The sequence below is a fragment of the Stegastes partitus genome, unplaced genomic scaffold (assembly GCF_000690725.1).
Source record: "Stegastes partitus isolate 25-593 unplaced genomic scaffold, Stegastes_partitus-1.0.2 Scaffold2070, whole genome shotgun sequence".
In the NCBI taxonomy this organism is placed as follows: domain Eukaryota; kingdom Metazoa; phylum Chordata; class Actinopteri; family Pomacentridae; genus Stegastes; species Stegastes partitus.
The window spans coordinates 39,477-57,538 of record NW_007579801.1 but is presented as its reverse complement, the minus strand read 5'-3'; the positions used below and the strand labels follow the sequence as shown (position 1 = coordinate 57,538).

Sequence of the window (18,062 nt, the reverse complement as noted above, 5' to 3'; positions counted from 1 at the left end):
TTTGTCAGAAAAACAGACCTCAAATTTGAACAGATTATAATTAGCAATTTATTCAGAATGTAGTTTTAAGTTTCCACCTCACCAACACCTACATCTCTTCTAGTGAACTGTTTACAGCTACTTTGGGTTAAGGCTTTTGGTTGTTAGGTCAGTCACTCTGGTTACTGCTAAATTAAAGAAAACAAATATTTCCAAAGAACACATTTAAATTCAATGTTAGCTCTTTAAATCATCATAAACTAGACCAATACCAAGGCACCCAGTTTGAGAACCACTGATCTAACTGTCTGCGCTAACTGTGACATAAATGTGGAACATGGGCTAAGTATAGAAAGAAAGTGGGTTGACCTGACTTTACCTAAAGCCCCTTGCATCACATTTACAGTAATTTTTTTTTACACCGAATTGAGTTGACAGTGGTACAATTGTGGCATTAAAATGTAGAGACTGCAGAGGGTGGGATAACCTCATAGGTTCAAATCGCAAAAACACCTCTTGTTTAGAGAATATTTTCATAAAATTCCTTCTCCAGGTCGCCACTCTATTTTTAAACGGGCATCGTTGGGGCAGGCCCCCCTACTACGTCACTTTCAGGCGACGGGCGCAGCAGGAAGGCCCTTACCGGTTGATGTTGTTGTGTATAACACCTTTCACCGTCCTTCAACGGTAAAAATGTACTACAAATTCGGCGGTTTCACCCAGAAGCTGACGGGATCTACTCCCTCCGCCGCCTACAATCCTCAGGTGAGACCGGGAATCGGTTTGTCGGTGAAGGACCGAGTCGGTAGCTCTCGGGGATGACCTTGATGTCGCTGTGTTGGATTAAGCGTTCCTGTGTGTTGTCCGTAGCAGGGCTGCAAACTAAACTAAAGACACTTAAAGAGTCGACACAGTTAACTAAATGTACAAAAACATGTAGTAATTCCTAAACATGGTGTTTTTCTTGATAGTTTTGTTTTGTTGAGAAGTAACGCTCATTAGCGGTAGTTTGCCTCGTGGCTAGCCGGTAGCTAACGCGTTATCTTCACCTGAACTTCATTTGACTCGGATATTCTGTACTCCAGATAAGTAATTTGTACTTTTAATGAAGTAATATGACGTTGTAAAAATGTCAGACAGATTATAAAGCGGTAGTGGCCTTTCTCATTAATTTCTCTGTACAGCGCTAGTCCCCTGTTTCATTACTGCTTTATCACAGAACCTTTACTTAACCTTTATCCCAATAGGTTGTTTCCAATATGTGGCTCGGGCCCTAGTGTGACTTTACAGCTAATTTCGAAATCCAATCGCCTTTCAGAGCATCTGCCAGATGTGACCTTTATGATGGCGCCTCTGTGCGTCCTCTATACTGAGGGGTCTTTGTACTGTGATTGTGGCTTATTCTACCTTAAAGCTCTCTTGTGTCTCAGCTCGGAAGTCACTTAATCATTTAACCTTTATTAGAACTCCACGTACATTAAGGTACGGAGGACTCATTTACAACGTACCCAGCTAACAATAAGGAACTTTGATAACAGTACAATATTTAATAACCTTAATTAGAAAATGTACATTGTTTAAAACATATGAATCAAATAAAACAACTGGAAGTATAATAAGATGAATTTAAAGCCTGCTTTTCCTTAAGGATAAAAATAAGTCGAACTTTAAATTGCCCTGCAGGTTGTTCCAGGTCGCAGGTGTACATTCAGTACAACTGGATTTTCCAAGCTCAGTCAAGGGCAAGAGCCCACATCACGAGACATTTGACAGGTAGTTTGTCAGAAGAAAAATACATCTGTTACTATACATTAACTCAAGTATTGCGTTGTAGTACTGCTTGTATTTCCGTTTTATTCTACTTCATACTTCTACTTTAACTAGTGACCTGTTCAGGGTGTCCCCTGTCTTCACCCTGAGTCAGCTGGGATAGACTCCAGTCCCCTGCGACCCTAGTGAGGATTAAGCAGTGTATAGATAATGAATGGATGGATGGATGGATGGACAACATTTTTGGCTTAGCTTCAATTACAGCTTAGATTAAGACTTTATATACAGAACAAGTGACACTGACAGTATGATTCACTTATGTGGTAACCCTCAGAATCTGAAGCAGTTTATGGATGTTGTTGACTTCTGTCATATTTGTACTCACTGTGGGTTCAATGAACTACAAGTAGAGAGAACTCAAATATGCTTTCTAAAGAATGAAATTACTCAGAAAAAAGTAGAATAACTTTGATTTTTTATTTTAAAAAAAATTCAAAAAGCTGAAATCAACATGCACATCAGATTTATAAGCTCCCACAGGTGGCACACGTACTTAAAACAAACTGTGACGATACATATCATAGATGCTTTACTACTTATATTTGTCCTTCTCCTGTTTGCTTTGTGTAAACACAGTCAGCCCAGTAACGTGCCAGTCAAACCAGCTGGCAGGTTAATTACATGCAGGAGACAAATTAGGTAGATCATTATGCTTTATTTATAGAAGAAGTCTCGCTGAGGTCCTAGGGTTTTTTCAGAAGCAATATTTGAGAACAAAGTCTATATATACAACAGAGCAACAACAATTAATGGATTATTTGTCAACCAAATTAATCATCAACCAGTAAGAATTAATTGGTGTGAGTATTTTTTAGTCAAAACTCTTTAACTGTAGCTTCTTAAATTTGAATGTTTTCTGGTTTCTTCACTCACTTATGACAGTAAACTGAATATCTTTGGGTTTTGGGCAAAACAAGACATTTGAGGTTTTCTTGGGTTTTAGGAAACACTGACTGGCATATTTAACAAACTTCAAGAAAGTAATATACACGTAAATCAACATAAAAGTATGAATAGTTCAGTCGCAGAAAAACAGTTTGTGCGTTTCATTTTGCCGCTTGTTAAAAGTGAAGAAACCAGGTTTAACAAATTGCATATGAGGCATCAGATGCAGCACTCAGTCTGTATTAGCAAATTGTCAAACAGCAGCAGGTGGGAAAGATGCTATGATAAACATAACTGTCATCTTTTTACAGCCTACCGGTTTTGGTAAACATACAGCACATTTTCCTTTTTGTTCCAGACACCAGTGGTGAAATAAGAGATTGTGTTGTTTGCAATGAGCCACATCACACACACTGTAGGATTTTATTGTGTTATCCCGACAGGCATTTCTGCAATTCTGTCCAACTGATATATATCAGTACGTGTTGGCAAAATAACAGAAACACATCTCATACATAATGCAGTACGTTTCAGCATAAAACAGCCAAACAGCTCCATCACAAACTCAGCATTAGAGCCTTCATGAAGGTTTACTGCAGGGCATTTTTACATTTTTATGTTGATGCTTTTACTTGAGCTTTTTTTTTTTATTCAATAATTAACTGTAATTATTATTCTGCAGAATATTTTCTGGGTTAATTGATTAATTCTTCTGTTTACAAGGTGTCAGAAAAGGGGAGAAAATACTTCACAGTTTGTTTTACATTTTACAAAAAATAAAATTAATTCGAGGCATTTTTACTTAACAAATGATCCGTTATCAAAATGTATGGACAATATTTTTTGTTGTGAATTTACTAATTGATTACCTGACTCATACTTGCAGCTCTAATTTCCTTTTACAAAATATTTTTAAAGGCTCAGACTTCCAGCCGACCTAAGCAACCGTAGAGCCCAGCGATGATAGAGACGATGCTATGAAAAATATTAGATTAAAGAAAATCACGCTGTATATTTTTCAAGCAAACCTGGTGCAAAGTTTATTATCAAATACTAGTCCTTTCAAATCCCTTAGCATATCCTATTAGGCGTTTCGCAGCCTTCTTGACTTCGGTGAAGCAAATCACACATTTAATTGACGAGTGTTGTTAACCAGTGTGCTGCTGAGTTAGCGCCACTTTTTTCCACAAGTGTCAGATAGTACACGGTAGGAGCAGTTTTAAATCGAAAATGGTGATTTAAAACAATCAGCACATGGGCTACGATTTAGGATACACATTAAAACTGCTGCGTCAGTGGTTTAGTGAATTCATGCCGTTTTTCCTTGTGTGACTGTCGCACTTTTGATGATCTCTCATGCCATGATAGTGCAAATCAAAGTGCAAAATCTTTCAGAAAAATCCCGATTAGATATTTTCCCCCAAACTGCTCAGCCCAAGCGCAAACTGCCGGTAATGACCGTTTGAAATGAGCCTCCGCTTGTCTGACATCCTCAGTTACATGCAAATATAGTGATGATGGATCTGTGGCGCTGCTTTACCTATGTAGAAGATAGCTATTATCATATTAGCTAGTTGGTTTCAGCCATTTTCCCCGCTTATCTTTTTATTTAAGCTGAATTTCAGAAGCTCCTGTGTACATGTGTTATTTCAAGTTTTATTAATTGGTGTTATTCTTGAATACATTAAAAAACATTTAAACAAACCAAACGTATTGGATATACAGGCGCCCGTCATGCCTGGAGGTGACGAATGAACGGTGCTGGGAAAGAAAAGGTCCAAACACCGCCGCTGATCCCTCATATAGTGTAATAAAACTGTCGATGCAATTTCTTTTTACAGCAGCGGTTGTAATTTCATAGCAACCGCAGCCTTTTCCACTAACTGAGCAATTTTCACCTGGAAAGCTGGTCACGTGACCTCAGCTCCATCTGCCCTCTCGTAGCCGCCTTTACTGCCTCACAGTTGACAGATCGATTATAGAAAAAAAGCCTGGCGTCTGTCAAACAAATGCAGACAGAACGACCAACAGCGACGCATTTTCAGCCGATTTAGAGTTTGACTAACCTGCATGTGTTTGAGTGAAGCGGAGGGAAGCCCCCCATCAGACACCCGAAGGCAGAAGTTTTGTTCCCCTTGTAGCATTCTGCTTATTATTCGTCCACACTTTGCACCGCTCTGTACACGTCCTGCTGTGATGGCAAATCATGCGAGAGCACCTCCAGATTATACATGGAGAGCTCACGTCTACGGTGTATTTCTGGTGTACGATGAGCCCCTGCTGCGAACACATTTAGTAAAGGCCTCTCTTAAATGGCAAGTAAAAATAATCTGCTTTCAGTGCCTCTGCTTTTTCATATGTCAGATTTAATTTCCCCGCTCCCACACTCTCTGCCTCCACATGCTCTAACAAGGTAATGGGTCTCCCAGTAACTTTCAAAAGCAAGGTGGGTGAGAATCTTCCTCCAAGTGAGAGGATACTAAGGAGGACTTCATTAACACCACAGCGTGCTGCTGGATTTTTTTATTTTTTTAAACTTGCAGTATGTACTTGCTGGGAAACTGGAACACCGTTGTGAAATGTAAGGATAATTATCTTACACATGCTCCAGTGGATCAAAGGATTTAAGGTTCTGGTTGGGAAATAACTACTCAGAAAGTAAATAGAGCTTTAAATAGAGGCCGATCTCATTCTTGGACCTCCTTTATTGGGCATAATTTGTGTAAAATGGTTGCTTTAAACAAAATGTTATCATTTAAGGACGTTAAACTGCGTTTCACAAAAATCAGCCTCGATGTTAATAAACTGAAATTTGTAACGCTGAGCTGCTACTTGAGGTGCTCTTTAATAAACGGGCCCTTATTCAGCCTCCCAAGTGGAGCCGTAACTCGCTTGACAAGAACAATCGAGCACTCGTGTAATCACCTGTATTCATAGAGCAGCTCAGCAGAGAGCCAACAGAGTGATTTCTCTTGTTTTATTACATACAGAAGAAATTATGTTCTGTTTCTAATTGCTGTAAAAAAATCAATATTTTTAATATATTCATACAAATCTAGTAGTTTTCCATCCATCCATCATCTATACACCGCTTAGTCCTCACTCGGATTAGCTGGAGTCCATCCCAGCTGACTCAGGGTGAAGGCAGGTTCACCTGGACAGGTAACCAGTCTATCACAGGGCTACACTTAGAGACAGACAACCAAGCACATTCACACCTACGGACAATTTAGAATCACCAATTAACCTCAGCGTGTTTCTGGACTGTGGAAGGAAGCCAGAGAACCCGGAGAGAACCCACGCTGCACGGGGAGAACATGGAGATACCACGCAGAAAGATCCCGGGTGTCCTCACCGGGATGCGAACCGGCGACCTTCTTGCAGCCCAGTAGTTTTCCAATTCAGCAAAATTTGGACACGATGTAGAATCCAGTTTACAGCAGTCATACCGAGCTCACATTTCTATTTATTAGATGTTTTAGGCGCAATTTGAATTCTGTTTGGAGCCCGTAACACCTGCATTGTAGTGAAAATGCTGTTTAACCATAAATCCCTTGAAACAAAAGCCTGGACTCCCCTGACAGGCTCTTCCTCACGCTGTGGACTTTCTGCCTGCGACAGTAATTTCACTGAGACATCGCAAAAGGTCTCGACTTCCACTACTTCTCTGCCAAGGCGTCTTATTATTCTCAAATGGAAGCATACTTCACCCCTCATATTTGAAGGTTACATCGAGAAAGGCGCCGAACTGCATCAAAGCGTAGAAACAAGCACTGAATACTATTTTCTCTCATATAATTCTTGACTCCGGTGCCTCGTGATGCCGAGGTTGGCTGATTGCCTCGCATCCCCTTCCCTCCCTGATGTTTTCCTTTGAATCTATTTATTTATCTGTTGTTCTACTTTTTTTTTTTCTCTCTGTTCTTTTTTGTTTTTGTCGAAGTCAAGGTCTTCTACCCACAGGGCTGGAATGGGTGGGCGGGGAAGTAGAGCTGGTTATGTAAGTGTTAAATGTTAAAAATGAAGTTTGCGGGAAAAAGAAACCCTCGTCTTGTTCGCTGTGGATCAGAACTGTGGGTTTGCCAAAGCAGCGGAACATGAAGAAGCCAGAGGACGGCGAACACTTATTACAGGCACTCTAATAACGCTGTAGATAAACTTCTGGTGCATGTGTATTACTAACACAGAACTGTTGCTTGTTTTTGTTCAGGGGTTGAAGGCGACGTTGCCAGCAGAACCCCCAACCATGATCTTCACCACACCCACAAAGTTGGTGACAGAGGGCGCAACCGCAGTGGAGCACATGGGCGTGAACAAAGTTCCTGACTTCCAGAAGTTTTTCCAGGTAACTAGGGGTCGAGTGATTATCCGCCTTGTTATTTGTATGAACCGATAATCGATGCTTGTGAAGCAGCACCGCGCTCTGTCTGCTCTCTTATCTGTCATGAGTAAGCACCAATCGACTTTGAAAGCTACCGTTTACAGACGGGGACAGACGAGCGCGTTTGCTGAAGTCATGATAAACACCACAAATAAAAATGCCCATTCACTCGCTTGTGTGATGCCATCGCTAGGCTACGAGCTGTGGTTCTCAAACTTTTTGAGCCATGACCCCCAAGATAACATCAGTTTGTGTTTGTGACCCCCCAGTTTGAATTTTTGATATATCATGAGTAAAACTGCATTAATGCGTTAAAAATTAATTAGTTTATTCCACGGATTGATCTCTTTACATCAGCACGTTAATTTTCTTTTGAATGAATGAATGAATTGAATTTATTTTGAACAAATGAACGGGGAAAAAAAAATAACAACAAAAGAAAATAATTTTAAAAAAGAGCAAATAAGAATAATAATAAAATCAAATCATAATATTATCAAGTTCACAAAAGGAGTGGGAAGACACTTTCAATTTTGACAGCCCTAATACACATTTAGTTGATAAATGTGGGCTTAATTTAATTATTTTTTTTTTTTTACAATGATCTGACGACCCCCTGGAATTATCTTGGGACCTCCATGGGGGTCCCGACCCCCAGTTTGAAAGCCACTGATTTAGAGGTTTGCTGTTAGGCCTGTGGCTAATGCTAGCTGAAGTATGCGTGTCATCAACAACCTGCAAAAGCTGAACAAGAGGCACCAGCCATCGGGTAAAGATATGCTAACGGCTAGCGTGCTAAGTTAGCGAGAAGCCGCAGAGAACCTCAAGACAGTTTCTAGAAAACAAAAATGCTTTAAAATGTGGGCCTTAGTGCGCAGTAAAGTTGATGGAAGATTAAAAAAATAGACAAGAACAGCAGATGTAAGAGACAAACCTTTCAACAACCAATCAGTGGATGTTACAGGAAACAGTCGAGCGTCGTAGCATCACGTGATGCTCCAGCGTCATCACCACGACTGCTGCTGTGCACATCTAATTATAGTGATCTTTATTAGTGCAGAAGCCTAGTTATGACTGACCAGGTCCCTGCTGGTACATGCTGTGAATAAATAACATTTAATGTGGATCGGTTGCCGGTAGTTCTTGATTACCAATAATTAGAATCGTTATCCCCAAAATGAACACGTGGGTCGACTCCGACAATTTTTCTTTTCTCTCAATTTACTCTGAGTCATTTTCTGCTCATTTAAAAAAACTATTCAGAATGAGCGTTCACCGACCTGCTAGCTGTTTCAGGCAGAGCAGATTTATTAGCGTTAGGTGATGACTGATAGTTATTTCTCTCTCTGTTCTAAATTGACTCCTGCCTGCCACCCCCACAGCCCGAGCCCCGGCAGCATTCACCGCTGAAGAGCAAGCAACAGAAATAATGAGGAGAGAATAAGAGAGGCTGACGTTGGGCAGAACAATCGCTCAAATAAATGGAAATTGCAGTATTGACTGTTGCGATTTCCTAATTACAAAAACTTCTCGTCGGAGCGCAGGTGTTCCAGCGAGACACTTGAACAAAAACAATCAGCTCCCAAGGCAAATCGCACATTGGTTAAAAAAAACAAAAAACACTTTTTTATTTAATTAAACTGTCATTTTAGTTGTCAGGGGCAGCTTTTTTTCAATCCAAGAAATGTTCAATTGGAAGAAAACATTGAGTTTCTGCAACAACTCTGGAGAAAAAGTTTCTAGAAACACTTGTTGAGGGAAAAACAAGAAAATGTCATGTGATGTGTTGGTGTTGTTCCTATACCTTCATAATTAATGTAACTCCAGGACCGTCGCTGAAACCGACCGGTTATGTTTTTGTTCTCGAGTTTAAAAAAAACACAGCAGAAATACTGAAGCGCAACTCGGAGAGGTTTGCCTCGAGGGATTTCTGGAAGAACGGTTTGAGGAAGTCAAGTGAGGTAGTGTCGACAGCAAAAACGTATGGAGGAGGTGAATAAATGTCTCAAACACGAGGCTTTCACTCAGGAGAGTGGGATTTGTGCCCCGTATGAAACATGAAATCGTTTTAGACTTGTTAGTTACTTACAGCCCCATCGTGTATAAGCTCAGGATTACTGCATTAGGTTGAGTAAAAGATCACGGTTTGGGTTAAAACAAACCCATTTACAACGTTAGCTATGTGTTAGAACGCTGTTCTGGCAGGCAGAACGCCCTGAAAGCAAACTTCTCCCATGTGCGCGTATTGGCAGTCGATTCCGTCTCTATTTTTGCTCTTTTTTTTTCCCTCTAAGCTGCAAAAACTACTTGATATGTCAGCTGCAGTCATGGTTCCTGAAGCAACATTAATTATAACGTAGCATCAACGCAGTAGCATCAGGTCAATTCAAATGTTGAGGCCCGTCGTTCTGTACATTTACCTACAATAAATTTCTTTCTTGTGTTTCTGTCTTGTTCCCTCCCTCCCGTTTCCTCTGCTCTCAGAAGTCAGACGGCATCCCCATTCACCTGAAGCGCGGCGTTCCCGACCGGCTACTGTACCGCACCACCATGGCACTCACCGTAGGAGGCGTCGTTTACTGTCTGGTGGCTCTTTACATCGCAGCCCAGCCCAACAAAAAGTGACCAACCCGGGAACACGTCCGACGTGCCGCCGCTCTAACCGACCCAGCATTCACAGTCTCCATCTGCCCTCGCCACGCCATCTCTTGGGACTCTTTTTCGATGAGATTTACTGCCATCATGGCGCCAAACCATTGATCACAATTCTAATGTCTGTCTTCTTTGAACAAAAGATGTAATAAATTTTAAGGGGAAGAAAGGTAAAAGATGCTTCAAGTCTTTTTTCCTCCATACTGTCTGTTGTGGTACCGAAGTGATCAACCAACAGATGGATGGGCATCATATAGGAAACCAATTATAGAGTAGAGAGCGCCGCCGTCATCTCTCTCGGAGAAGAGGCGGACATGTAAAGATAGTTTTTTTTTTTTTTTTTTCTTCGCTCACAGTTTTCAACAGGCGTGTGTGTGAGAGTGAGCTCCACGGAGACACCCCATCTGGAACATGGCTGCTGCTCACATGGCTTAAATACTGCCTCATGCGGTATTTATATGTGTGGGTCCTGGTGTGATGTCAGATGCTCCTCACCGTCTCATCAGAAGATCGGCTGCCTTTTCCCTCTCGTCTTACTGTACGGTTTTGTCCTTTAGCACCTCATATTTTCAAGCAGGAACACTTGGATGTTTTACCTAAAGGCATCCTAAATATGTGTAAAGATAGTCAATATCTAATTAAGTAGCTGTAGTGAGAAGAAGCAGAAAGTTTACTTGGCATGCAGGGCAGGAGATCCGTTAATGTTCGCATGAAACATCCAAATGAGGTCTGACTTGGTGCCCGGCAGGTTGGTTTAAGTATTTCTGAAACTGTTAACCTCCTGGGATGTTCAGCACGGCAGTCTCTAGAGTGAAGCGAGAACGGTGTGAGAAAAGAAAAAAAGCGCCGTGTGGCTGACCGGTTGGAGCTGACACATAGGCTGCGTTAACTTAGACTGACACGCTTTCTTTTTTATTACAACTGTGGTGAGCAGAGAAGCATTTAGGAACGCGCAGCATGCCCGACAGCAGAGCACCGTGCTGGGCTACGCTCCCGTCAGCCAAGAACAGAAATGTGTGGCCGCATCAGACAGCTGACGACGGACAGAAAAACGTAGCCTGGTTCGAGGAATCTTGATCTGCCGAGGCTGCAGATGGTAGGGCCACAGTTTGGCACCAACAGCTTGAATCCGTGGACCCAAACCTGCTTTGTGTCAACAGTCCAGGCTGGTGGTGGTGGTATCATAGTGTCGGAGGGGAGGGGAGGGGAGGAGGGGTATTTACTTGGCGTAGTTTGAGCCTGAGAATGGTTTAAATGCCACAGATTATTGTTTAGCCGCTTCTTCCAGCAAGAAGTGGCAAAAAGCAAAAGTCTCGCTGCTTTCATGTGCATGGAAATGGGTTCAGTGGACAATTTTTCCTCTTCAGTTACCAGATTTAAATCCAGTAAAACACCTCTGGGAATGTTGGCGACGTCTTGTGAATCAATGGCATCAATAGCTGAGGCTTGTTTCGAGAGCAAAGGAAGGACCTGTCCAGTGGTAGAGCGGCGTTTCTATTAAAGTGCTCAGTTAATGAAAAAAAGCAACAATCCTGTCAGTGGATTCACAAGATTAGAAAACAGTTTATAAAGTACAGAAGGAGATGTGCAATCCTTAAATATATATATAAAAAAAACAATCCGATGTACAAGTGTATCTATGGAAACAGTGGGATAGCTTAGTGAGTATTAAGAACGATATTACCAGCAGCTGTAGAGGCTCAGCCAGCGCTTTAAACCACTGAGGGACTCCAGACAGGAAGCTGACGCGCTATATTACCTGATGAGTCAAAGTCAAACTTCTATTGCTTCACGATGCACACAGTTTCTTTATTTTACATCCAAGTGCGTATTTCCAAATCAGCATCTATACATACGGTAGCTTTCAGCAGTCAGAAACTGGTTTGTCCCCTTCCTGTTGGAAACCCTACCGAGACAGAAAGGTTCCTACCTACAGGTAAAAACTGCCAATCAACACATTTACGTGAGACCAACTCACACCAAATACAGAACAGAGTTTCCTGATCTGCTCCTGCAAGTAGCTTCACTGATGTTGCACCTCTGGTTGCAAAAGGTACATTCAAGGTGGTGTTGCATGTAAACGTGGAGGTTCAGTGTTAAATACAAGGTGCAAACGTTTGTGTAAATACACTCCAGGATTTTATGCATCGATCATATTGTGGTCTTGAGATAAATTGTTGTCTTGAAGGCCATTTGTGCCTTCAACAGTTTGTGTGCAGCCGTGTCTGTGTGAGTGTTTTGTGCGATATTTATCCATTTTGTCACACACCGATCAGACACGACACTAAAACGCTGATGATCTTGTTACAGAGCGATGTTCTGCTGGGAACCTTGAGTCCTGGCCTTCATGTGGATGTCACTGTGACACGTCTCATCCACCTAAACATTGCTGCAGACCAAAGCATAAGCTCAAATATCACATCATTGCTTGTCCACCTGCAAGTCTCCCTGTCTACATTTTAATTTTGGAGTAACATAATGTTCTTTCAACAGCGCCTTAAGTTGAGATTCTTACTCCGTCTGCCGTATATTACACCAAGCATTCATAAATTTCCCCAGGCTGGATTTTCTTTTGTCATCCATTTCCCATTTATTTCTTACGTGCCTCCATTTTTTCTTCTTCTCTTAATGTACTTTCTGACCCGAAGGTATCCGAGAAAATCTCTTTTTCCAGATTATATGCAGCGGAAAAGGTGTTTAAAAGATTCTGAGCCATTATCATCAGCTTAAGGGCTGTAAGCTGTTATACCTTGATGTTCTCAGCGCTCCTTTGTCTACTGATTGTGCTGTGATGAGGCCGGATCACGTGATGCCCGGCGGCTGAAGGCTGGAAACTCTTCCTCCTCCGATTTGCTGCTCTGCTTGTACTGTTTGTTTAAAATAGAAACTGCTTCGGAGGTCAATGCAACAAAGAGGCAATGAAAAGTTAGAGAGCCACACACTTGTATGGCTTTGAACACCTCAGATCAGGCACTTCACCTCAATCCATCCCATAATGTATCGCGCTACGCTGCTGAAAACCGAATAAAAGAGAAGATTTGTAATTTGTAGACATGGCAGGAGCATCACCAAAGAAATGTAAGCTCATGTCTGTGACTTAACCGAAGATTCACCTCTGGGAGTCCGTTGCATGAAGCCTTTACAATGTTCACCAACCACAAACTGAGCCGTCAGCTGATGTTGTGGCTTGTTACTATGGAAACACGGTCCAGTGGTTTACTTTTATTATACCCACTTCTTGATTTTGTGCAGCTGAATTGCTGGCAGTTGACGACTCCGAACGTAAAGCTAAGACTCTGTTACAAGACCAGACTGAGTGAGTCCCAAGTTTTGGCTTGGAAGCATTTAAAATAAAAGATATTAGAGTCCAGAAATGGAATCAAAAGCTTTGAAGATTGATTAAAAAGAAAACTAGCATCTGTTGTTGTAGAAAGTAAAGTCAGTAGGACTTATCGTCTTGGTGCCACAAATGTGTTCCTAAAAAAAAAGCACAATTCCATTTTTAAAGCACTTTCTGCTCGACCACCTCGAATTTGCCTAAAAATTATTGTAGCATAAAATGTGTATATTTATAAAGGTGTTTGTGAAATTTTATCAAAAGCTTTCAGAGATAATTCTTAAAAAAAAAAAAAAAAACTTTGCTGACTTGCTTTCAGCACTTTTTTCTGACATAAAAATTTGATTTGATTTCAAGAACTATTAAAGATAAAAGCAGGAAATTTTCAGCTGTCTCTTGTCATGTCAGTGATTCAGAATGCCGCATTTAAAAATTGCATTTTTCTCACTCGGATTAGGCGAAGATTGTTGTTTTTGTGGCACAACTTGTCATACCCGCTCAAGTATTTCACATTAAAAAGTGTTCTGTATGTTTTGTTCTGGATTATTGTGACATGCAACCACATATGATTCAGATAATATCTCTGGTTGACTTCTGCATTATGCATTTTTTTGTGTAATGTGTGCTCATAGATGAGACTTTTCATATTTCAACTCACCCATCATACGAGTCTGTTTGATGTACTTGTAGATTCTGAATGAAAGGCACAATGAGAAATTTCCTGCTTTTGTCTTAAATCGTTCCTGAAATAGGGCTGCAAAGTGGATCAGTGGTTAGCACCGTCACCTCGCAGCTAGAAGGTCGCTGGTTCGCGTCCCGGTGAGGACACCCGGGATCTTTCTGCGTGGAGTCTCCATGTTCTCCCCGTGCAGCACGGGTTCTCTCCGGGTTCTCCGGCTTCCTCCCACAGTCCAGAAACATGTTGAGGTTAATTGGTGATTGTAAATTGTCCGTAGGTGTGAATGTGAGTGTGCTTGGTTGTCTGTCTCTAAGTGTAGCCCTGTGATAGACTGGTTACCTGTCCAGGTGAACCTGCCTTCACCCTGGGATAGACTCCAGCCCCCCACAACCCTCATGAGGATTAAGTGGTGTATAGATAATGGATGGATGGATGGATAGTTCCTGAAATAGCGAGCAAGTGATCCAACATGGCCTCAATTTGCTAAATAACATCCTTAAAGTGGATCCAAATTAAGTCCCTAAAAACTAGAAAGTATGTAATATATCGAACTTAACTTTCAAAATCTATAATTTATTAGCCAGTGAGTGTTGGTGGAGCAGAAGGTCCCTGTTGACTGAGTAGCCCACAATCATTACATGCACACATTGATTTTTAACCAGAGTCTCCTGATGTCCTGTTTTCCTCGTTAACAAACCCTGTACCTGGAATCCTTCAGCTGCCCCTTCACGCTGACCCTCTGTTTTCCCTCGTCCTCGTCTTGCGTCACAGCAGCCCACTTCAGCTTCCCTCAGTAACGGTGAATCCTTTTGTTGTTGCTCTTCAAGCAGCAGACAGGACAGACACGAGAGCTCTGCAATCACCTGTTTACGACGTGGCAACGCGGCACTCCAACTGTTAATGAAGCGCACACACACACACACACCGGCGGGCAGAGTGTGAAGACAGGAAACTGGGGCAAAAGGAGAGACAACAACACAGAAAGCCAGTGGGATGTGAGGAGGGGGAGGACGAGTGTGAGAAGAAGGCTGTTAAACGGAGGATGGGTGTGACTTGACAGAGGAAAATTGAAAATTGAATCCCTCGTTGAGAAAGCTGTTTACTGTCTATGAAGAACTCATCTATCCTGTCAAACCGCCTTCTGATTGGAGTCGCCCCTCGAAATAGATCAATGTAAAGCGAGCGGAGCCAGATGATACACGTAGCGGCATTAGGCGTCAGTGTTTCGTGACCCAAAGGCCGAGATCATCTGAGTGGAACGAACGCGTCTCAAGTGATTGTAGCATAAAGACGCCTGAATCACTGGTGAATCATTACTCCACACTGTAACCATGCCACGAAGACAAAAGAACACTCCAAGCAGCTCTGTGAAAAGGTTATTGAGAGGCATAAGTGATGGGGTCGATGCAAAAAAAATAGAAAACAAAATCCCTGAATCGCCCTTGGAAAACAATCCATCACTGAGAAATTGAAGGAAATGGAGCAGGCCGTCCTCAAAAACTCACTGACCGTACAGGACTAGTAAGTGAGGCCACCAAGACATAAGACACACATAAAACTCCTCTGAAGGAGCTTCAGTGGCTGAGACGTGACAGACTGTGACTACAACTGTTGTCTGGTTTCCAGCAGTCAGAGCTTTATGGGAAGTGACAAAGAGGAAGCTCCTGTTGAAAAAAAGCTTATTAAAAACTTGTGGGACACTCTGAATTCACCTGGACCAAGATTGTTGGGACTGATGAGACCAAAATGGAGCTTGTTGGCCTTCAGAATGTATGCTCAGTGGACACCAAACACATCATCACAATCACACCACGTCCCACTGTAAAGCATGGGGGTGGCAGCATCATTGTGTTTGGATGGTTCTCGGCAGCAGGCCCTGCAAGGCTTGTAAAGCTAGAGGGTAAAATTAATGCAGCCAAGTATAGCGAATTCCTTGAAGAGAACCGGGACTTAGGAGAAGGTTTGTTTTCCATCAAGACAATGACCTGAAACACGCCGCCGGAGCTACACGGAAATGGTTTTAAGACGACAAGGTGGATGTTCTGGAATGACTGAGTCAGAGAGCAGACCTCTAATCCAGGTGGGAATTTGTGTCTGGACTTGAAAAAGGTTGTTCGCTCACAGTCCTTGTGCAACCTGACGGAGCTTGGGCCGCTGTGCAACGAAGAATGGGGTGAAACTGCAGTGTTCATATGTGGAAGGCTGATTAAAACCTGTCCACAGGCTCGCTGGTGTGATTGCAGACAACGGTACGTCTACTAAATACTGACTTGAAGGGGCTGAATGCTGATGCAATTACTTATTTTATGTTTTATATTTTTATTTTATTGCCAGTGCTTTGTAGAAACTGAATTTACATCTGACATCTTTTTTTTTTTGTAAGTTCTTGTCCAAAAACACTAATTAGATTGACTGTAATTCACTATAATTCGAAAAACTTAAGCTCCTCAAATCAGACATAGCTGAATGTCAACAGATTTCCCTGCATAATAATAGTCTATCATGCATCCTGTAATTTTTGCAAAATTGTTAAATTTGGTCTGGTCTGATGAATCAAATCCCCACGAACCATATGGAATATTTTATCACCCACCTCCCCCGTAATGTTAATGCCGTCCAAATGGATCCTGGGTTGAGATTCGCTGTTATGCTGTGAACATCACACGTCTCCAGTTTGTGTTCCGTCTACAACTTTTAATCGTAGGAGACACTAGAGCTGGAAGATGTCCGAACAGTCGGGGAAAGTTGCTGCACAACAAATGACGTAAACATAGGACGGGAAAGTGCATCCTCAGCTGTGCATGTGTTTCTCCCGTAAACGCCGAAGCAAGAAGACGGAGTGGAGGCGCGCTGCTGACATTGATTTTTTCGGTGCGAGCCATCCTTTTGTTCTGTCTCTCTGAATTGGATTGCTTCTTTTTTGTTTCTAACTCATTATTTCTAAGACATTTACCTCGCGTTTTGCTATCCATCTTTGGTTTTCATGTTTGGGTGGGATTGGAATTGGAAATTGACGAATGTTTCTCAAAATAACCCAACAAACGGTGCGGCCGTCTTTAGATACGGCAGCTTTTAGAGCCAAGTGCTCATAATAATGCTGATAACGACGATGCTAACATGCCAATACAGCAAATTGAATATCAGAGTCCAAGATGATAGCTGCCTCTGAGCTGCCCTCTCTGGTTTTATAATGACTATATGCATGTAAGCCATCATTACACTTTCATCATGCACACTTACATCTTTGCACTACTTATAGAAAAACCATAGAAACACTCCCACCGGTTGCTTCTATTATGTACACATCTGTTCACGTGTGTTTCATATCTCGTGTATTTCCCTACTGACACAAAATCCAGAGTTCACAAAAAAGGACTTCAAACAGCTGACACTTTAAAAACACAGTGTCTTCATTAGTCTCACTTTTAACAGTCGTGTGAGAGCAGTAACTAACTCAGCCTTTAACATCTCCCGTCAAAACACAATTTAGAGAAACTCTTTCATGCTCATATTTCCAGCAGTGTTGACACTCGCTGAGGTCTTTTCACAGGATTTCCACAAAAAAAAACACGAAAAAAAAAAAAAAAAAAAAGTCTGCTGACTTGCTTTCAGCACTTTTTTCTGACATAAAAATTTGATTTGATTTCAAGAACTATTAAAGATAAAAGCATGAAATTTTCAGCCGTCTCTCGTCATGTCAGTGATTCAGAATGCTGCATTTAAAAATTGCGTTTTTCTCACTCGGATTAGGCGAAGATTGTTGTTTTTGTGGCACAACTTGTCATACCAGCTCAGTCAGTTCCACGTATTTCACATTTAGAAGTATTCTGTATGTTTTGTTCTGGATTACTGTGACATGCAACCACATATGATTCAGATAATATCTCTGGTTGACTTCTGCATTATGCATTTTTTTTAACTTTTCTTTTGTTCATATTTCAACTCACCCATCATACGAGTCTGTTTGATGTACTTGCAGATTCTGAATCAAAGGCACAATGAGAAATGTCCTGCTTTTATCTTAAATAGTTCCTGAAATAGGGGTGCAAGGTGGGGCAGTGGTAAGCACCGTTGCCTCGCAGCTAGAAGGTCGCTGGTTCACGTCCTGGTAAGGAAACCCGGGATCTTTCTGCGTGGAGTCTCCATGTTCTCCCCGTGCAGCACGGGTTCTCTCCGGGTTCTCCGGCTTCCTCCCACAGTCCAGAAACAAGTTGAGGTTAATTGGTGATTCTAAATTGTCCGTAGGTGTGAATGTGAGTGTGCTTGGTTGTCTGTCTCTAAGTGTAGCCCTGTGATAGACTGGTTACCTGTCCAGGTGA

General features: G+C 41.8%; 1 protein-coding gene across 1 annotated transcript; it reads left to right on the top strand.

The window, feature by feature from the left end:
• The first annotated feature begins 589 nt into the window (after nucleotides 1–589).
• cox7a2l (cytochrome c oxidase subunit 7A2 like) lies at nucleotides 590–9,903 on the top strand. The gene is made up of 3 exons (XM_008303800.1): nucleotides 590–744; nucleotides 6,905–7,039; nucleotides 9,560–9,903. The coding sequence occupies exons 1-3, from the start codon at nucleotides 673–675 to the stop codon at nucleotides 9,698–9,700; spliced, it is 348 nt and encodes a 115-aa protein (XP_008302022.1). The 5' UTR covers nucleotides 590–672; the 3' UTR covers nucleotides 9,701–9,903.
• Nucleotides 9,904–18,062: the final 8,159 nt, after the last annotated feature.